The following is a 23,137-nucleotide window of genomic DNA, read 5'->3' on the forward strand; positions in this document are numbered from 1 at the left end:
ACTGTGTGGATCACAATAAACTGTGGAAAATTCTGAGAGAGATGGGAATACCAGACCACCTGACCTGCCTCTTGAGAAATCTGTATGCAGGTGAGGAAGCAACAGTTAGAACTGCACATGGAAGAACAGACTGGTTCCAAATAGGGAAAGGAGTACGTCAAGGCTGTATATTGTCACCCTGCTTATTTAACTTATATGCAGAGTACATCATGAGGAACGCTGGGCTGGAAGAAGCACAAGCTGGAATCAAGATTGCCGGGAGAAATCTCAGTAACCTCAGATATGAAGATGACACCACCCTTATGGCAGAAAGTGAAGAGGAGCTAAAACGCCTCTTGATGATAGTGAAAGGGGAGAGCAAAAAAGTTGGCTTAAAGCTCAACATTCAGAAAACGAAGATCACGGCATCCGGCCCTATCACTTCATGGGAAATAGATGGGGAAACAGTGGAAATAGTGTCAGACTTTATTTTTTGGAGCTCCAAAATCACTGCAGATGGTGACTGCAGCCATGAAATTAAAAGACGCTTATTCCTTGGAAGAAAAGTTATGATCAACCTAGATAGCATATTCAAAAGCAGAGACATTACTTTGCCGACTAAGTCCGTCTAGTCAAGGCTATAGTTTTTCCTGTGGTCATGTATGGATGTGATAGTTGGACTGTGAAGAAAGCTGAGCGCTGAAGAATTAAGGCCTTTGAACCGTGGTGTTGGAGAAGACTCTTGAGATTCCCTTGGACTGCAAGGAGATCCAACCACTCCAATCTGAAGGAGATCAACCCTGGGATTTCTTTGGAAGGAATGATGCTAATGCTGAAGCTCCAGTACTTTGGCCACCTCACACGAAGAGTTGACTCATTGGAAAAGACTGATGCTGAGAGGGATTGGAGGCAGAAGGAGAAGGGGACAACCAAGGATGAGATGGCTGGATGACATCACCAACTTGATGGACGTGAGTCTGAGTGAACTCCGGGAGATGGTGATGGACAGGGAGGCCGGGCGTACTGCGATTCATGGGGTCACAAAGAGTCGGACATGACTGAGCGACTGAACTGACTGACTGATATTCTTTGCAGCCAAAGGTGGAGAAGGTCTATACAGTCAAGAAAAACAAGACCAGGAGCAGACTGTGGGTCACATCATTAACTCCGTATTACCAAATTCAGACTCAAATTGAAGAAAGTAGGGAAAACCACTAGACCATTCAGGTATGACCTAAATCAAATCCCTTATGACTATACAGTGGAAATGAGAAATAGATTTAAGGGACTAGATCTGATAAAGTGCCTCATGAACTATGGAATGAGGTTTGTGACATTGTACAGGAGACAGGGATCAAGACCATCCCCATGGAAAAGAAATGCAAAAAAGCAAAATGGCTGTCTGGGGAGGCCTTACAAATAGCTGTGAAAAGAAGAGAAGTGAAAAGCAAAGGAGAAAAGGAAAGATATAAGCTTCTGAATGCAGAGTTCCAGAGAATAGCAAGAAGAGATAAGAAAGCCTTCTTCAGTGATCAATGCAAAGAAATAGAGGAAACAACAGAATGGGAAAGACTAGAGACCTCTTCAAGAAAATTAGAGACACCAAGGGAACATTTCATGCAAAGATGGGCTCGGTAAATGACAGAAATGGCATGGACCTAACAGAAGCAGAAGATATTAAGAAGAGGTGGCAAGAATACACAGAAGAACTGTACAAAAAAGATCTTCACGACCCAGATAAACATGATGGTGTGATCACTAATCTAGAGCCTGACATCCTGGAATGTGAAGTCAAGTCGGCCTTGGAAAACATTGCTACAAATAACGCTAGTGGAGGTGATGTAATTGCAGTTCAGCTATTTCAAATCCTGAAGATGATGCTGTGAAAGTGCTGCACTTAATATGCCAGCAAATTTGTAAAACTCAGCAGTGGCCACAGGACTGGAAAAGGTCAGTTTTCATTCCAATCCCAAAGAAACGCAATGTCAAAGAATGCTCAAACAATTGCACTCATCTCACATGCTAGTAAAGTAATGCTCAAAATTCTCCAAGCCAGGCTTCAGCAATACGTGGATCATGAACTTCCTGATGTTCAAACTGGTTTTAGAAAAGGCAGAGGAACCAGAGACCAATTGCCAACATCTGCTGGATCATGGAGAAAGCAAGAGAGTTCCAGAAAAACATCTATTTCTACTTTATTGACTATACCAAAGCCTTTGACTGTGTGGATCACAATAAACTGTGGAAAATTCTGAAAGAGATGGGAATACCAGACCACCTGACTTGCCTCTTGAGAAATCTGTATGCAGGTCAGGAAGCAGGAATTAGAACTAGACATGGAACAACAGACTGGTTCCAAATAGGGAAAGGAGTACGTCAAGGCTGTATATTGTCACCCTGCTTTTTTTTAACTTATATGCAGAGTACATCCTGAGAAACGCTGGACTGGGAGAAACATAAGCTGGAATCAAGATTGCCAGAAGAAGTCTCAATAACCTCAGATATGAAGATGACACTAGCCTTATGGCAGAAAGTGAAAAGGAACCAAAATACTCTTGATGAAAGTGAAAATGGAGAGCGAAAAAGTTGGCTTAAAGCTCAACATTCAGAAAACGAAGATCATGGCATCTGGTCCCATCACTTCATGGAAAATAGATGGGGAAACAGTGGAAATAGTGTCAGACTTTATTTTTTTGGGCTCAAAAATCACTGCAGATGGTGACTACAGCAATGAAATTAAAAGACGCTTACTCCTTGGAAGAAAAGTTATGACATACCTAGATTGTATACTCAAAAGCAGAGACATTACTTTGCCGACTAAGGTCCGTCTAGTCAGTTCAGTTCAGTTCAGTCACTCAGTCGTGTCCGACTCTGCGACCCCATGAATCGCAGCACGCCATGCCTCCCGGTCCGTCACCATCTCCTGGAGTTCACTCAGACTCACGTCCATCGAGTCTGTGATGCCATCCAGCCATCTCATCCTCAGTCTTCCCCTTCTCCTCCTGCGCCCAATCCCTCCCAGCATCAGAGTCTTTTCTAATGAGTCAACTCTTTGCATGAGGTGGGCAAAGTACTGGAGCTTCATCTTTAGCATCATTCCTTCCAAAGAAATCCCAGGGTTGATCTCCTTCAGAATGGACTGGTTGGATCTCCTTGCAGTCCAAAGGGCCCTCAAGAGTCTTCTCCAAGGCTATGGTTTTTCCTGTGGTCATGTATTGATGTGAGAGTTGGACTATGAAGAAGTCTGAGCACCAAAGAATTGATGGTTCTGAACTCTGGTGTTGGAGAGGGATGGGGTGCAGGAGGAGAAGGGGACAACCGAGGATGAGATGGCTGGATGGCATCACTGACTCGATGGACGTGATTCTGAGTGAACTCCGGGAGATGGTGATGGACAGGGAGGCCTGGCGTGCTGCGATTCATGGGGTCGCAAAGAGTTGGACATGACTGAGAGACTGAACTGAACTGAACTGAACTGATCATTATAGTTCCTATATTACATAGAAAGAATATTGTCAAGCCACTTTTATGTTGTTTAAGTAGAAAGAAAATTTAATTATACACAATGTTTAGCATACAGCTGAAATTATGAAAATCATAGGCAATTTTGGCATCATTTTAAATAATAGAATTAAGATAGAAGACCATTCACTGTTTGCTTAGCATAGATTTATAAAAGAAAAAGAATCATGGGCCATTTATTTTAAATATAGCCATTCGGACAATGAAGAAGGATTGCAAACTCTTAAACTCTCTCAGTTATATCCAGTTATATTAAATTGATTAACATGCTTATCTAGTCTTGAAAGAGGATTTTATAAAACCAGGCAATTAGTTTTTATTTTTTTCAACTATAAGATTTTCAAGTGAAATTATAATTTAACCTACTTGATGGGTACTAAAAGTTCATAACAAAAAGTGTGATATATCAGAGTGAAACATATGCATCATGTTGACATAACACACCAGTGTCCAGACTCTAATATTTTCAATATCATGAGTAAGTTTTTGAAATGTACGAACGTCTTAACTAATGTTACGGTGGTCTAATGTTTAAGACTTTGCCTTCCAATGCAGGGGATGTCGATTTGATCCCTGACTGGAGAGCTAAGAGCCCACATGCCTTGTGACCAAAAAACTGAAAAAAGAAAAGTAATGCTGTAACAAATTCAATAAAGTCTGTCGTGGATACATGTTGATGTATGGCGAAAACAATACAATATTGTAAAGTAATTAACGTCCAATTAAAATAAATAAATTTATATTAAAAAAAAAGAGGCAGAAAGAGCCAGACAGACAGACAACTGAGGGGAGTTGAATTAAAAAAAAAAAAAAAAAAAGGCCCACATCAAAAAAATCTTTAGAACTTCCCTAGTGGCTCAGCGGTAAAGAATCCGCCTGCCAGTGCAGGAGATGGAGATTTGATCCCTGAACTGGGAAGATCGTGCAGACCACAGAGCAACTAAGCCCACGCCCCACAACTACTGAGCCTGTGCTGCAGCGCCTGGGAGCCGCAGCTACTGAAGCCGTAATGCCCGAGAGCGCATGCTCCGGACAATGGGAAGCCTGTGCACCAAAACCCACTTGCCGCACCTAGAGAAAAGCCCACAGAGCACTGAAAACCCAACACAACCAAAATAAGTAAATAATATTATTTTTAAAAGCTTAAAAAAAGACTACAATATCATATAGTCTAACATTCTGTAGTGTTTGTTTTGGGGCTGTTATGAATTAATACATGTAGAGCACTAATAACAGCGCCTGGCACCTAATATATACTTAATGTGGTTAATTATCATTAAATACCCTGTCATGGCCCAGGCTTTGGGATATGTGGGTACAGCTGTGGAAAACAAAACAAAGCCAAAAAAACATAAAGGTAGACTTTTGACTAATTGCTCTGACACCCACATCTAAAACGTTTGAGTATATCCCATAAATTCTCAGTGGAGACTCACTGACTGGGCTCAGATCCAAGTCTCTGCTTACTAGTTCCATGAATGTGACCTGAGAAAGGTCATGAGTTCCTTGGGATCAGTGTCCTTATTGACACCTGGAATTGTTGTAAACAGTAAATGTGATGTAAATGTTAAAGTTTCAGATATAAAATACATGTCCAGGACATATTATATCAAAGTAGTGGAGTTATATGCATTTAAGTGTAAACTTTAATTTACATGAAACTGAAATGTTAGTGATTTGTGAATTACTACCAGTGACATTCTTTTTAACAATTATTCAGCTTCTAAATAAGAGTAGGAGTTAGGATTATACATTTTCTCCTCCCCCTGTTGAAATGAAGCATGATAATTTCAGCTTTTTCATCAACACCGAGGACAATTTGAAGACACTTAGGTTTATTAATATTAAGGGTATCAGTTACTTTATAATGCTTCTTTGTGGAGATTTCAGATGCATAGCCCTGGAGCCATCAACGCTGAGTTGGGTATGAGTTCCAAAAGATATTTCTAAACAACTCTCTTTTGGCCTCATTATGTTATGTTCCACATAGATATATTGCAAACTAATGCACTACCTGACACTTATTATGATGAAGCACCCCAAACTAGAAAAAAAAGTCATGCATTGGAAATCTGTTATCTGAGGTAAATGACAGTGATGGGAGTTTTGCTTAAAGTAGGTAATTGGAAGATTCTATAGATAAAAACTGCTAAAAATCAAAGGTTACTGCATACTGTGCAATTTGGGTTTGATGTAACTCAAGACATCACACGGAATAAAATTTATATCTAACAGCACAAATCTGTCATTAAAGCACAGTAATTCCTTTCTAAGGAGTTTTATATATATATTATAAATATTAATCTGTCCTGATTTAAACTGTGTTGATACCACCATTGTCTTCAAATAGAGCAAGAGTTGTGTTATTTTGCTCCCTTCAATGGTTTCCCTATCACATTTTCTGTCCCATTCATTTACTATGGATTCTTATATGAATATGATAACATTAATAAGTTACTCATAAATGACTTTTCAAGAAACCAGTTGATTTATTATACTGAGGTTGCAGTACGCTGTACATGTAATTGCTTTAGTCCAAATTGTTAATAGACATATGGACATATATTTCATTATGCTTCAGTAAATATACTCAAATAAATACATATTCATTAAGCCATGTAATCCGAAAATGGCAACAATCCATAGCAATGGGAACACTGTCCTTAAAGAACCCATTTGCTAACTGATGCCAATGATGCCAATGCTAAGAAAGTCTCACCTTTCGAGATAATGTTCCTGGAGTGTCTCTCTTTTTCTGTAGATGAAGTTGAATAATAGATTTATTTTTCTGAAATATTCTGTGGCTTCCCAAATAGTGATCACTGAAAGAGAAAAAAAAATGAACATAATTATTCTCTTACTATTCCCCCAGTGTATGTTTTCTTCCCTGACTCTATGTCATTTTATCTTATTTTTAGAACTTAGTCTGATAAAAGTTTAAATATAGCTTTAGTTTTCTGTCTGTCTACCTCTCTATCATGGTTTTCCAGGTGGCTCAGTGGTAAAGGATCTGCCTGCCAATGCAGGAGACATGGGTTTGATTCCTGGGTCAGAAAGATCCCTCCTGGAGGAAGAAATGGCAGCCCAGTCCAGTATTCTTGCTTGGTAACTCCCTGGACAGAAGAGCCTGGAAGGCTACAGTTCATAGAGTTGCAAGGAGTCAGACACAACTGAACGACTGTGCCTTAACTATCTGTCTATCTATCTGTCTATCTCTAGTGTGCATGTGTATGTAGACGTATAGAGACATGTTTCCTCATATTCAGTTTTAAAGGCAAGATATACTTATTTTCAAGTTCATTGTTAGAAAAAATGACTAGACACCTTTAGAATGGATATGATAAAGAATCCATATTCAGAGTTGGTTTTATCCGGCCATCTCAAAGCTGACCACAGCATGCTCCTGGGAGGTCTAATTGATGCCACAAAATGTATGTGGGGATCACTTGTAACAAGGAAGCAGAGCCTTGTGGTAGAAATATCACAAGTTTAGAGACAGATGTACTAGCTCTTTGACCTTAGGCCAATTAAACTATCTGAAGCACAATAATTTTCCTTTAGAGTTGGGATATTAATGTCTACGTCAAAGGCTTGATAAGTAGATTAAATAAAAATATTACACATTTCAGACATTTTTAATGGTGTAATTTTATTTTGTTTTCCTCCCTCCCTTCCTTTCTTCTTTCCATCCTTCCTTCCTCCCTCTCTCTCTCTGAATATTTCCTAATCACAGATGAAATAATGAACAAAACAACCTATTGCTCTCCATAGGGCTCTTATATTGTTCCTTGGATTATTTCTACTGTGAATCTAGACATAAGACAGGCCAGTGTATTCCCTCAGTTTTTGGAATCATTGACTTCTGCCTTCCTCCAAGGGCTATTCTCGTATTCTATCACATATACTCAGGTTCGTCTTTTCGCTTCCTCCAACCCCAACTTTTTTTTTTTTTTTTCATGCTTATACTTCTGAAATTCCTCTGAAGTTCCTCTTCCTATTTTGGGAACCACTTTAAGAGTAGTGACCCATCTTGCTTTCAAAGCTTCCTTTCCTCAGTGTGTTGAAGTCTGGACCCTGGATCCCAGTGCAGTGAATTCAGCCTAAGATATGGCTTCTGCTTTCTTGAACTGTCTATTTCACCCACTTGTATGTATGTCCCTCACTAGGTTTGCCAGAGAAAATAGATGACCAATAAAGATGAATTTCAGATAACAATGAATAAACATTTTTAGTCTAAGTATGTTTGAAACATACACTAAGAAAAATGGAAATTTTTAAAATTTGAGTTTAACTGAAAATTCTGTATATTTATTTGCTAAATGTGTCAGTTCAATTCCTTTCTAAAAGTCAGCCCTAGTTCTTCCCTTATCTTTGCCTCAAGTGTGGTGAGGAGAGGGGTAAGGTCTGGGTAATTTTCAGATTTTGGAAGGAATTTTTTCCCCCTATAAATTTTCTTTAAAAAAAAAAGTTATAGGAATATATTCTCAGGAAAAACATTTGAATTATACTAAATTGTGGACAATAAAAAAGATCTTAAAATTATTCTCTTTCCTTTTGTCCAAAACAATAGTTAACAAAAGTTTATTGCACTTAAAAAAAAGAAGATAGGCTGAGATAAATGGTCAAGCACACATACATTTATGTTAAAAATAAGATCATTTTTATTTTAGCTGTGTCTCTAACTTGTAGCTAAATTTCTTTTAATTTATTTTTGGACACTACCTTTTTTGTTTCTGGCATGTCGCATGGTGCTCAGGATCTCAATTTCCCAATCTGGGAATCAAACTCTTGTCCCCTGCAGTGGAAGCACAGAGTACCAAGCAATGGAACGTCAAGGAATTCCTGAGACTTTGCTTCTTGATCAGAAAATTTAAACTATTCCATTCATAGCAATACCATCTGCTGTGTTATTGTAGGTTTATATTAAACATATTTGTTTTAAAATTTTCCCCTTTATTCTTTGGGATTATTTGAACCCTGAATCTCTTTTTCCTCTATCTTTAGAAGCTTAGAAGACACAAATAATTTTAATCTTCTACTGGTTAACTATTTTTTTAAATAAAACATATCTTAAATCTTTTCCACTTCAACATCAATTTAATCATAATTTATATCACATTCTCAAATAAACCTTAGAGCTTAATATGACTTCATTTCTATTTCATAATACTATGGTTGCCCAAAAAGAGATCATTTCAATTTTTTCCAGATTCTTTTATAATTTACTGGATGCAATAAAAATATAGTAGATCAGTTGATCCAAAAATTTAGAAATGGAAATTATAAAAAATATCTTAATATACTTTATTTTTAAGCTAAAAATAGTCTCTCAATAACCAAAGTCTTCATGCTAGAATGAAGTTGTTGATATAGGATGAAGCATCTGTTGATTACAATTTTGTGTCTTCTGGTATAAAACAAATCTATAATTATCTTTAATTTTCAGCTCCAGCTTCCAACCTGAATAGAGAATTGATTTAGATTCCTGTACTTATTATTCTAATCTTTTGAAGTTGTTTCCTCCACACTTAATTCAGCAGTAGTAGTTTTAATGATCTATCTGGAATGTATTTGTTGAGTAAAGAGGGATTTACAGCTCCAATTTTAGACATTTTTTTAATATAATAACAATTTGCCCAAATAAAAATTAACAAGGACTTTTTTTTTATCTCTGACCTTTTGCATTTAATGCATGAACAATTTTCATAAATATCCAATATTTCTGGACTCTAAATACTTCATGAATCCATATATTTATTCCTGTCCAGTACCAAATTGCTTCAATTATTTAATTTTCTAGCATATTTTGAAGTTTGGAAATAAATAAAAGTAATAATTTTGAAAAATTATAGTATCTTTCCATGATTTCTCTTTCAGAATAATTTTGAAATTAGTGTGGTAGTATTAAAGAGAAATTCTAATATAATGTTGACTTATATTTCATTTATGGAATTTATAAGAAGAGTTGGCCTTTGTATAACATTGAAGTCTTCCAAGGATAATATATTTCTACATGCAATCTGATTCTCTTCTATACCTTTGAGAAAACTGATAGTTTTCTTCCAAGTAGATTTTAAAAGTATGCCTTTTGCAAGATATTTTATAGTTTCTGTTCTATTACAAATCAAAGATTTTTTCCATAATATTTATTCGTTGAGTTTATTTGTTGATTTTTCTTATGGACTCCTGTTGTAATACCTGAAAGTTTTTCAGTTGATTTTTTTTTTTGGATTTTCTAAGTAGAAAGCTATATTCTTTTAAAATAATTGCAATTTTATTACCTTCCAAAAGCAAAAAGCTTCCTTTTGATTCTTTATTCTATTGTGATGGCTAGGATGCTTGGCAGACTTTTGAGTAGTAGTAATAAAAATAGATCTCCTTCTCTTTTTCTTGACTGTATGGAGAAAGCATCAGATGATTAACAGATATGGTATCTGCTGCATTCCTGGTCTATACTTTTGTTGCCTATTTTGTTAATTATTTTTTTTAATTATGAAAAGGTTCAAATTTTATTTAATGAGTTTTTTGCATTCACTGAGTACATCATATTGAGAGGATCTTTTTGTCCTTGAGTGTATTAATATATTAATTGTATCAATAGACTTTTTCTATGTATAATTATTTTTACATTCTTGAGTAATTTAATTTTCAATTTTTTAAAGTCTCTTTTTGTATATAGGAAAATCTAAATTGGCCTATGATCTTAATGTTTGTGTTAATATTTATTTGTTTTAGACATTACTATTAATCTATCTTTATAAAGTGCATACATCTTATTCTCTGTCCTGGCACAGTTTATATAATTGAGAATTATCTATTCCCCCAAGGTTTGATGCAATTTGCCTAAAACTACATTTTCTACTCCCCACTGTTCTTTGTTCTGTTTCACGTTTATACTTCTCCTTGAGCTAATTTTGAAAATTCATGATTCCTTAGGAAATTATCTATTTTTTATACAGTTGTCAAACAAATGTCCCAAGTCCCTTCTATTTTAAAAGTCTTCTGACATTTAACTGGGAGCTCTACAATCCCCTTGCGATCTTTCTGTCCTTTCCATCTTATCACTCTTTCTTGTTTTACCAGAAGTTTTATTATTAATATTTTTTCCTGTCCTTTCATGAGAATTTTGGTGGGCTGCGGGCAGATTTGCATTTTCACTCTAATGTATTAATCCAATTCTGAAGATAAATAATTATTTTAATTATGGGAATGATTTTACATGAGAAGAGAGCTCCAAAACTGGAAAGGAAGTACTTTTCTGCTCAGCTCTTTCATTTGCAATTAAAGACACTGAGTTCAACAATCTAAGATCAGAAATTAGAACATAAATATTTGGAGTAAATATAGCATGCATGAAGTTTATTTATAGAGTTAAGCTTTCCTGTTATAATGTGATATACATATTTCTTCTTATAAAATGGGGCAGGGGAATTAAGGTATTCTGCAAACATTGGGCTAAAAATAAAACATCTCATGGGAAAATAGGACTGGAAGAGACCACTGAAATCAATACAGGTCTATGCAGAGTTCATGTGTTTGTGTGCATTCACACAGAGACACCTTAGTAAAGAACACTAGCATGGTCTTAAAAGACACATTTAATTTCAAAAATTAAAAAATATGTATATAGTAAAATAGACCTGACTTTTAAAAATGTCTTTTACTTGGTGAAAGAGAATATATAGAAAACCTTGATGCTGCTGAATATAGAGATGAGGGTGAAATGTACAACAATTGTGGAGAATTCTTCAATAAGCATTTTCAAGACTGTGAAATCAAGCTGGGGAGGGGGATGCATGTTTTCTGGGTGAATAGTCACAGTCACTGGTACAGTATTGTCACTCTCAGCAGCTTTATGTATACTTTGCATTCATCTACTGTTACTTAGCAGAACAAAACATTACAAATATGCCTGAAAATTTTCCCTGTATGTAAAGGTGACTTGTCTGAATAAACTAATTCATGTTACAGAAATATGTCATAGTGCTAAGAATTTGGAAAAGAAAATGGCAACCCACTCCTGTATTCTTGCCTGGAGAATCCCGTGGACAGAAGAGACTGGTGGGCTGCTGTCCATAGGGTCGCAGAGAGTGGGACGTAACTGAAGCGACTTGGCATGCATGCATGCGCTGGAGAAGGAAATGGCAACTCACTCAAGTATCCTTGCCTGGAGAATCCCAGGGACAGAGGATCCTGGTGAGCTGATGTCTATGGGTCGAACAAAGTCAGACATGAATAAACTGACTTAGCAGCAACAGTAGTTGAATTTGTATTTGGTACTTCTTTTGGGGCTATCATGTTTAAAATACTAAACAGTCCTTTATATGTATGTTAACAATAATAAAAACTATTACTGTACTCAGTAGTTGATATAATTTTATGTGTTTCTTTCAATAATGAACGACCTTTATTTAGTATAAGCTCTTTCTTTGGGGAATTGCTTTCAAATGAAGGTATATGTATATATAGAGTATTCTCATACTGAGACATTTGTTCTAGTACAGTTACTAGCTAGAATCAAATTCAAGTTTGTATGTATTATTTTTACTAATTTTTAAGCTCAGAGGTGGTCACAGGACTGGAAAAGGTTGGTTCATTCCAATCCCAAAGAAAGGCAATGCCAAAGAATGCTCAAACTACCGCATAATTGCACTCATCTCACACGCTAGTAAAGTAATTCTCCAAGTAGGCTTCAGCAATACATGAACCGTGAACTTCCAGATGTTCAAGCTGGTTTTCGAAAAGGCAGAGGAACCAGAGATCAAATTGCTAACATTTGCTGGATCATCAAAAAAGCAAGAGAATTCCAGAAATACATCTCTTTCTGCTTTATTAACTATGTCAAAGCCTTTGACTATGTGGATCACAATAAATTGTGCAAAATTCTGAAAGAGATGGGAATACCAGACCACCTGACCTGTCTCTTGAGAAACCTGTATACGAGTCAGAAAGCAACAGTTAGAACTGAACATGGAACAATAGACAGGTTCCAAATAGGAAAGGAAAAGGAGTACATCAGGGTGTATATTGTCACCCTGCTTATGTAACTTATATGCAGAGTTCATCATGAGAAACACTGGGCTGGAAGCACAAGCTGGAATCAAGATTGCTGGGAGAAATACCAATAACCTCAGATATGCAGATGACACCACCCTTATGGCAGAAAGTGAAGAACTAAAAAGACTCTTGATGAAAGTGAAAGTGGAGAGTGAAAACGTTGGCTTAAAGCTCAACATTCAGAAAACGAAGATCATGGCATCCGGTCCCATCACTACATGGCAAATAGATGGGGAAACAGTGGAAACAGTGGCTGACTTTATTTTTCTGGGCTCCAAAATCACTGCAGATGGTGACTGCAGCCATGAAATTAAAAGACTCTTACTTCATGGAAGGAAAGTTATGAACAAGCTACACAGCATATTAAAAAGCAGAGACATTACGTTGTCAACAAAGGTCCATCTGGTCAGGGCTATGGTTTTTCCAGTTGTCATGTATGGATGTGAGAGTTGGACTGTAAACAAAGCTGAGCACCGGAGAATTGATGTTTTGAACTGTGGTGTTGGAGAAGACTCTTGAGATCCTTTGGGAGATCCAACCAGTCCATCCTAAAGGAGATCGTTGGAAGGACTGATGTTGAAGCTGAAACTGCAATACTTTGCCACCCAATGTGAAGAGCTGACTCATTTGAAAAGACCCTGATGTTGGGAAAGACTGAAGGCAGGAGAAGAAGGGGATGGCAGAGGATGAGATGGTTGGATGGCATCACTGACTCAATGGACATGAGTTTGGGTAAACTCCGGGAGTTGGTGATGGACAGGGAGGCCTGACATACTGCGGTTCATGGAGTCGCAAAGAGTCGGACATGACTGAGTGACTGAACTGAACCGGACTGTTTATTAATAGCAACAAAAATTCATTTTAAAATGTTTGGAAGGGTACTTTGAAGGAGATTCAAAACTAAACAGAAGTAACTTAGAATACTCTTAATGGATGGTTTATTAAGAGAACATGTTGTCATTATTTTGTGAGAGCTCTAAGAGTTATGACATGTTCTTTCCATGCCCTGACATGGTTCTGTGATTTTATGAGGAAAGCAAATATGTAAAAGAGAAATGCACTTTAATCTTTTTTTTTTTTTTTTTTTTTTGCTCAAAGTAAGTCTCAAAAATTATAATAGACTAAATTATAGTACTATAATTCTTAGGCTGTTCTGAATGCACTGAAACTAATCAATTTGTTCAAGTTTGCTAAACAAAACCTTTAATTTTATTGAGAATGAAAAGACTCATTTTCTCCCCCAGGAATATAGGCAACTGGGCTTTCACTGCTAATGAATATAATCTATTACCTTAAACTTTATACAATATTACCTAGTCTTTTTACCCTGCTAATTAATAGTTTGATTTTTATTTGAATTAAAGGCAACCCCAACTTATAATCAAATGTTTAAAGAATAAATTAATACTAATTGTGATGGAACTGGCTAAAGCATTTTTAAAATAGATTTAATTTTTGAAGAGGACTTTCTTAATCTCATCAAAGTAATTCAACATTTTGTTTCATAGGAGAGGTCAGAAGAGAGAAAAGGGACTCCATAGTAGATAACCAGATCAGACTAATGAATGCTAGTGATGAATCAAGAGGTAGATATTATTTCTTAATTTGATTTAAAACTATGGCAGTTTCAAGGTAAGACTTTTAATTAATTACCATAAGCTTTCTTTTTCTTTTCTTATATCTTTTTAGTGCTCTGAGTTCTTGAAATCAAGAGTCAGTTAAATAGTAAAGAAAAGTTTTGCCATATCTTGTTTAAATCCAGGACTTAAAACTTGGCCATAACTGCAAGCAGTAGGTCCAAGCCCAATTTCAAGGAAGACTGTTCACTTTTCCTTCTGTGGCACTTGTGGTTCACTATTGACAATGTAGTCATGATTTATTTAACAAAAACTTTTAGGTGCAGTAAAAAAATTTTTTTTCACATAGAAGTTCATAAGGAAAATTGTTTTCAAGTTGAATTAGAAAGCAAGACAGCAAGAATTTTGGGAAAAGAAAATGCTCAAATCACATAGATTAGGAGTAAGAAACAAAAACCTGCACTCTGCAATTGTCAGGCCTTTAGATAATAAAGGAAAAATGATGAAGTAGCATTATACTTCATATATTATTGAGATATATCCATGTCTCTGTATTTATTTATCTTATCTATATGTGTATCTAAACTTCATGTGAGTCTAGGTGAAGGTATAACAAGGTTTACTATCTGGAAATAAAGCAGAAACAGGAACACTCTAGGAAACAGTCTTTCTGTCCCTAGGTCTTTTATCTGTGATGTACCTCACAGAAAAGACAAGATGTTATCGTCCCTGACCTCAATACTGCCTCTGCATAAGTCCCAGAGGATCTGTCTATTGGATAAAACCATGAGAAATAAGGAAATGAGATTACCAAGACACTCCTACTGTGGTAGTTAACTTGGGGGCTAAAACCAGGAATGTAATGGAAGTTGCTAATATTTTTATTATTTTTCTGTTTATTTTATTCTGACTTTAATTAGCTCATTCAGTATCCACACTTCATATTGCTCACAACTTTGTTTTACACTACCAACAGCCTATGTTACAATTGATAAAGTTCCGATGCTTTCATTTGCTCTTTGCTCCTAATTTAAAAACTTTGTGAGGCAGTTTTTGAAGAGTATATGATACTTGATGCAACTCTCTTTGATGTTAACTGAAGTGCCTGGTAAGAATAGCATGATAGCCATGTGTGAGAGGTCAGGAGTCGTCTCATTTGAGAAGAGTTCTGGAAATGAGTTAGTAGAGTGAGTTACTGGATTCTTAAAAGTGTTTCACAGACAGAAGGAGTGACAGGGCAAGATTCAACAGAGTGAAAATGGAATACGTTAATTGTCAGGAAGAGTTTGTCGTATATTAGGTTATGATAAGTGGTAAATGGCTGTAAAAATAAGATAGCTGACTTATTAAAAGGGGAATTGTGACTTGCTAGGAAAATTATCTCATTTTTCAATATGTTATGAAGTATAACATTTTGTTTTATTGATTAAATTCAGTATTTGTGCAAGACACTGGTTTTAAAAATGTGTACTTTAGGTGGTAGTCCTAAGATGGCAGAGGGATAGGATGGGGAGAATACTTTCTCCCACACAAATTCATAGAAAGATCATTTGAATGCTGAGCAAATTTCACAAAATAATATCTGAATGCTGGCAGAGGACATGAGGCACCTGGAAAGGCAGCCCATTGTCTTCAAAAGGAGGTAGGACAAAATATAAAAGATAAAAAAAGAGACAAAAGAATTAGGGATGGAGACCCATCCAGGGGAGGGAGTCGTGAAGGAGGAGACGTTTCCAAACACCAGGAAACCCTCTCACCGGTGGGTCTGTAAGGAGTTTTGGAATCTCAGAGGGCAGCATAACCAGCAGGGAAAAAACAAAAACAAAAAACCCACAGACTACACACCTAACTGCAACTCCCGGTGAAGTAGCCCAGAGGATCGCCTCAGCCACCAGCAAGCAGGGGCTGAACAGGGAGGAGCGGGCTGTGTTCCCTAGGGTAAGGACAGGGCCTGAATGCCCTGAGGACAATCTGAGGGAGCTAACATGAGATAGCAACCCAAACTGTGGGATAGCCAGAGAGAGAGAGAGAGACAGAGAGAGAGAGAAAAGAAGAGAGAGAGAGAAGTTTCCCACAAAAAGCTCTAACCTAAGGCACTGCTGGCAGGCTCACAGAACAAAGGACTGAGCGAATACCAGAGGAGAGCTAGCACTCTGCGGACTGGCCCATCCCCCGCCAGAGGCAGGGAGGCAGGCAAGTGACAGCCAGAGCTGGAAGGCAAAGGGCACTCTCTACCACAAAGACACCAAACTGTGAGCAGGCTCCCAGTTGCTAACCAAGTCTTACAGGGATCCTGGACATTTGACATCTGCCAGGAGGGCCACAGCCAGAGGTCAGCTCCCCAGAGGAGACACACGGCACACCTGAGACGGTGCTCCCGCTGCGTACTCAGGAAACCGAGCCGCTGGGACCGGGGAGTTTATAAGTCGCACTGCCCACCTGGGGAGAGCTCGCCAAGCACCTGGTCACCTGAGCTGCTGGGACCTGGGAAGGGCGCAAAACTCAGGCCCAACTGAGTCTGTGCCTTTGTGGAGTACCTGAGAACCTGAACTTGAGTGCCTTAGACCCGGGAAGTGCCCGCAACCCAGGGCCTGCTTTAGATAGTTCCCCTGCAGAGCAACCTGGAGCCTGAGCAGCAAGAAAGCACACATGCCATGAGCAGGGGCAAACCCAGTGTGGCCCAGACGCTGCGAGTACTCCCCACACACGCCAGTGATATTTGTTGCAGTGTTCTTCCCTCCCCACAGCACAACTGAACTAGTGAGCTTTCACCCCCTTGTATCAGGGTGGAAATTAGGCACTGAAGAGACTTGGAAACAGAGGAAGCCAAAATAAACAAGAAGAGGGAAACGCTTTGGAAGTGACAGGTGCAACAGATTAAAACCTTGTAGTTAGCACTGAGAGGGTAACAGGCAGGAAGGCCAGGGGTCTCCAAATGGAGGAAATAGCCTGTAAGTGTCAGACATTTTATCTCTCTTAAGCGGCAGGAGGAAACAAACTAGTGATATTTTTTCCTTCTCTATATAAATTTAAAAGGTGGTTTCTCTTAAAATTCTGTGTTGTCATAATGATACCTGGTTTCACCTGAAGTTAACCAATGCCTTTTTCTTATGGAAATGTTTATCTTAAGCTATGCTAATGTACTATGCATTTACCCCAAACTCTGTCTTCAAGTCGGTTCTGCCTTTTGGGCTCAGAACCTACTTGATAAACCAGTATGTTATACTCCAATATTGTTCCTCTAATCTATGTAAATGAAACTATTTATATGGTGATCTGCCCTTCTTCAAGATTCAAGTTAATCATTTATGGCCCAAGATAAACCATTTGGAGCCAAGATTATCCCAAAATACATCTTATGGGTGAGGGGCCTGGTGCCATTCTAAGTTTTGAGGCATTCCTTTCTTTCATTAACAGACTGCTGGTGACTATATAACATCCAGCTAAAGGTACTCTTTCTGCCCCCTTCTGATGCCTATGTCAGAAGCTTTCTCTATCTCCTTTATACTTTAATAAAACTTTATTACACAAAAGCTCTGAGCGATCAAGCCTCGTCTTTGGCCCCGGATTGAATTCTTCTCCGGGGGCCAAGAATCCCGGCGTTGTAATTCAACAACGACCTTTCAGCACTGACTACATTGGAAGGGGCCTATAGACCTTGAGAAGAAGTATAAGCTGGAACAAGGAACTATCTGAAACTGAACTGATCCACACTGCCCTCAACAGCTCCAGAGAAATTCCTAGATATATTTTACTATTATCATTAAAAATTTAAAAAAATTTTAAAGTTTTTTATTACTCCTTTAATTTTCATTTTTATAACCTACTATTACCTTGCAAAAAAAAAGACCCTATTTTTAAAGCAAATTTCATACATTAAAAAAAATAATTTCTGTGATTAAAAAAAAATTTTTTTGATAGTCTAACCTTTACTCTAGATTTTTAATCTTTGCTTTTTGGTATTTGTTATCAACTTTGTACCTTTAAGAATCCAATCTTCAGTACCCATTATCATTTGGGAGTGTGATTACTGGCTTGATTGCCCTTTCCCCCTTTTGACTCTATTTTTTCTCCCCAACATCACCTCTATCTTCTCCCTCCCCCTTGTCTTCCTTAGGCAACTCTGAATCTCTTTGGGTATTCCAGGCTGTGGAGAACACTTAGGGAACTGATTACTGGCTAGATCAGTCTCTATCCTTTTGATTCCTCCTGTTCTCCTCCTGGTCACCTCTATCTCCTTCTTCCCTCTGTTCTTCTCTATGTAACTCTGTGAACCTCTCTGGGAATTCCAGACTGTGGAGAGCACATAGGAAATTGATTACTGGCTAGATTGCTCTCTCCCCCTTTGATTCCTCCTCTTCTCCTCCTGGTCACCTCTATCTCCCTCCTCCCTTTTCTCTTCTTCATATAACTCTGTGAACCTCTCTGTGTGTCCCTCACTGTCCCTCTTTTCTCCATTAACCTAGATGTTTTATCATCAGTGGACTGTGGCTCCGATCATGAACTCCTCATTGCCAAATTTAGACTTAAATTGAAGACAGTAGGGAAAACCACTAGACCATTCAGGTATGACCTAAATCAAATCCCTTATGATTATACAGTAGAAGTGAGAAATAGATTTAAGGAACTAGATCTGATAGAGTGCCTGATGAACTATGGATGGAAGTTTGTGACATTGTACAGGAGACAGGATCAAGACCATCCCAATGGAAAAGAAATGCAAAAAAGCAAAATGGCTCTCTGGGAAGGGCTTACAAATAGCTGTGAAAAGAAGAGAAGTGAAAAGCAAAGGAGAAAAAGAAAGATATAAGCATCTGAATGCAGAGTTCCAAAAAATAGCAAGGAGAGATAAGAAAGCCTTCGTCAGTGATCCGTGCCAAGAAATAGAGGAAAAGAACAGAATGGGAAAGACTAGAGATCTCTTCAAGAAAATTAGAGATACCAAGGGAACATTTCATGCAAAGATGGGCTCAATAAAGGACAGAAATGGTATGGACCTAACAGAAGCAGAAGATATGAAGAAGAGGTAGCAAGAATACACAGAAGAACTGTACAAAAAAAGATCTTCATGACCCAGATAATCATGATGGTGTGATCCCTCACCTAGAGCCAGACATCCTGGAATGTGAAGTCAAGTGGGCCTTAGAAACCATCACTATGAACAAAGCTAGTGGAGGTGATGTAATTGCAGTTCAGCTGTTTCAAATCCTGAAAGATGATGCTGTGAAAGTGATGCACTCAATGTGCCAGCACATTTGGAAAACTCAGCAGTGGCCACAGGACTGGAAAAGATCAGTTTTCATTCCAATTCCAAAGAAAGGCAATGCCAAAGAATGCTCAAACTACCGCACAATTGCAGTCATCTCACACACTAGTAAAGCAATGCTCAAAACTCTCCAGAAAAGGCAGAGGAACCAGAGATCAAATTGCCAACATCTGCTGGATAATGGAGTTCCAGAAAAACATCTATTTCTGCTTTATTGACTATGTCAAAGCATTTGACTGTGTGGATCACAATAAACTATGGAAAATTCTGAGAGATGGGAATACCAGACCACTTTACCTGCCTCTTGAGAAACCTGTATGCAGGTTAGGAAACAACAGTTAGAACTGGACATGGAACAACAGACTGGTTCCAAATAGGAAAAGGAGTACGTCAAGGCTGTATATTGTCACCCTGCTTATTTAACTTATATGCAGAGTACATCATGAGAAACACTGGACTGGAAGAAACACAAGCTGGAATCAAGATTGCCGGGAGAAAAATCAAATACCTCAGATATGCAGATGACACCACCCTTTTGGCAGAAAGTAAAGAGGAACTAAAAAGCCTCTTGATGAAAGTGAAAGTGGAGAGTGAAAAAGTTGGCCTAAAGCTCAACATTCAGAAAATGAAGAACATGGCCTCTGGTCCTATCACTTCATGGGAAATAGATGGGGAAACATTGGAAACAGTGTCAACCTTTATTTATTTATTTATTTATTTATTTTTGAGCTCTGAAATCACTGCAGATGGTAATTGCAGCCATGAAATGAAAAGATATTTACTCCTTGAAATTAAAGCTATGACCAATCTAGAGAGCATATTCAAAAGCAGAGACATTACTTTGCCAACAAAGGTCCGTCTAGTCAAAACTATGGTTTTTCCAGTGGTCATGTGTGGATGTGAGAATTGGACTGTGAAGAAAGCTGAGTGCCGAAGAATTGATGCTTTTGAACTGGGGTGTTGGAGAAGACTCTTGAGAGTCCCTTGGACTGCAAGGAGATCCAATCAGTCCATTCTAAAAGAGATCAGTCCTAGGTGTTCTTTGGAAGGACTGATGCTAAAGCTGAAACTCCAATATTTTGGCCACCTCATGCGAAGCGTTGACTCATTGCAAAACACTCTGATGCTAGAAGGAGTTGGGGGTAGGAGGAGAAGGGGATGACAGAGGATGAGATGACTGGATGGCATCACAGACTTGATGGACATGAGTTTGGGTGAACTCTGGGATGCCTGGCGTGCTTCAATTCATGGGGTTGCAAAGAGTCGGACACAACTGAGTGACTGAACTGAACTGAACTGAACAGGAAAAAAAAAAAGCTTATTAAAATTAAAACATATGGAGACTAAACAACACAGTTCTGAATAACCTACAAATCACAGAATAAATCAAAAAAGAAAATCAAAATATGCATAGAAACAAATGAAAATGAAAAGAAAACAAAACAACCTATGGGATTCAGTAAAAGCAATGCTAAGGGGTAGGTTTATAGCAAGGAAACAAGCGAAAAGTCAAACAACTAACCTAACTCTCCACCTAAAGCAACTAGAAAAAGAAGAAATGAAGAACTCCAGGTTTAGCAGGAAGAAAGAAATCATAACAATTAGGGCAGAAATATATGAAAAAGAAACAAAGGAGACCATAGCCAAAATCAACAAAGCTAAAATCTGGTTCTTTGAGAAGATACATAAAATTGACAAACCATTATCCAGACTCATCAAGAAAAAAAGAGGCAAGAATCAAATCGACAAAATTAGAAATGAAAATGGAGAAATCCCAACAGACAACAGAGAAATGCAAAGTATCTTGCGACTACTATCAGCAACTATATGCCAATAAAATGGACAACTTAAAAGAAATGGACAAATTCTTAGAAAAGTACAACTTTCAGAAACTGAACCAGGAAGAAATAGAAAATCTTAACAGACCCATCACAATCACAGAAATTGAAACTGTAATCAGAAATCTTCCAGCCAAAAAAAAAGCCCAGAAGCAGACAGCTTCACAGTTGAATTCTAACAAAAATTTGAAGAAGAGATAACACCTATCCTACTCAAACTCTTCAAGAAAATTGCAGAGGAATGTAAACTCCCAAACTCATTCTATGAGGCCACCATCACCCTAATACCAAAAACAGACATAAAAGGAAAACTACAGGCCAATATCACTGATGAACATAGATGCATAAATCCTTAACAAAAGTGGGCTTTATCCCAGGGATGTATAGATTCTTCAATATTCAGAAATCAATCAATATGATACACCACCTTAACAAATTGAAAGATAAAAACCATATGATCATCTCAATAGATGCAGAGAAAGCCTTTGACAAAATTCAACATCCATTTATGATAAAAACCCTCCAGAAGGAATAGAAAGAATATACCTCAACATAATAAAAGCCATATAAGATAAAACCACAGAGAAGGCAATGGCACCCCACTCCAGTACTCTTGCCTGGAAACTCTCATGGACGGAGGAGCCTGGTAGGCTGCAGTCCATGGGGTCGCTGAGAGTTGGACATGATTCAGTGACTTCACTTTCTTTTTCACTTTCAATGCATTGGAGAAGGAAATGGCAACCTACTCCAGTGCTCTTGCCTGGAGAATCCCTAGGATGGCGGAGCCTGGTGGGCTGTCATCTATGGGGTCACATAGAGTTGGACACAACTGAAGCGACACAGCAGCAGCAGCAGCAGCAGCATGATAAAACCACAGCAAACATTATCCTCAATGGTGAAAATTTGAAAGCATTTCCCCTAAAATCAGGTACAAGACAAGGGTGCCCATCCTCACCATTACTATTCAACATAGTTTTGAAAGTTTTAGCCATAGCAATCAGAGAGAAAAAAGAAATAAAAGGAATCCAGACTAGAAAGCAAGAAGTAAAACTCTCACTGTTTGCAGATGACATGATCCTCTACATAGAAAACCCTAAAGACTCCACCAGAAAATTACTAGAGCTAATCAGTGAATATCATAAAGTTGCAGGATATAAAATCAACACACAGAAATTCCTTGCATTCCTATACACTAACAATGAGAAAACAGAAAGAGAAATTAAGGAAACAATTCCATTCACCACTGCAACAAAAAGAATAACATACTTAGGAATAAATCAACCTAAAGAAACAACAGAGCTATATATAGAAAACTATAAAACACTGATGAAAGAAATCAAAGATGACACAAATAGATGGAGAAATATGTGTGCATGGATCAGAAGAATCAATATAGTGAACAATGAGTATACTACCCAAAGCAATCTATAGATTCAATGCAATCACTATCAAGCTACCAGCGGTATTTTGCAGAGAAGAGAACAAATAATTTCACAATTTGTATGGAAATACAAAAAACCTCATATAGCCAAAGCAATCTCGAGAAAGAAGAATGGACCTGGAGGAATCAACCTGCCTAACTTCAGGCTATACTGCAAAGCTACAGTCATCAAGACAGTATGGTACTGGCACAAAGACAGAAACATAGATCAATGGAACAAAATAGAAAGCCCAGAGATAAATCCATGCACCTATGGACACCTTATCTTTGACAAAGGAGACAGTAATATACAATGGAGAGAAGACAATCTCTTTAACAAATGGTGCTGGGAAGATTGGTCAACCACTCATAAAAAAGAATGAAACTATAACACTTTCTAACACCATACCCAAAAATAAACCCAAAATGGATTAAAGATCTAAATGTAAGACCAGAAACTATAAAACTCCTAGAGGAA

The 23,137-nt window shown here is 37.7% G+C and overlaps 1 protein-coding gene across 1 annotated transcript in view; it reads right to left on the minus strand.

Annotated features, from left to right (window-relative positions):
- PIK3C2G (phosphatidylinositol-4-phosphate 3-kinase catalytic subunit type 2 gamma) overlaps positions 1-23,137 on the minus strand; it is a 470,847-nt gene that overhangs the window by 394,411 nt on the left and 53,299 nt on the right. The window contains exon 6 of the mRNA XM_018048420.1: positions 6,221-6,323. Coding sequence (XP_017903909.1) covers positions 6,221-6,323 — 103 coding nt within the window. The remainder of the gene's footprint in view (positions 1-6,220; positions 6,324-23,137) is intronic.

The sequence above is a fragment of the Capra hircus genome, chromosome 5 (assembly GCF_001704415.2).
Source record: "Capra hircus breed San Clemente chromosome 5, ASM170441v1, whole genome shotgun sequence".
NCBI lineage: Eukaryota > Metazoa > Chordata > Mammalia > Artiodactyla > Bovidae > Capra > Capra hircus.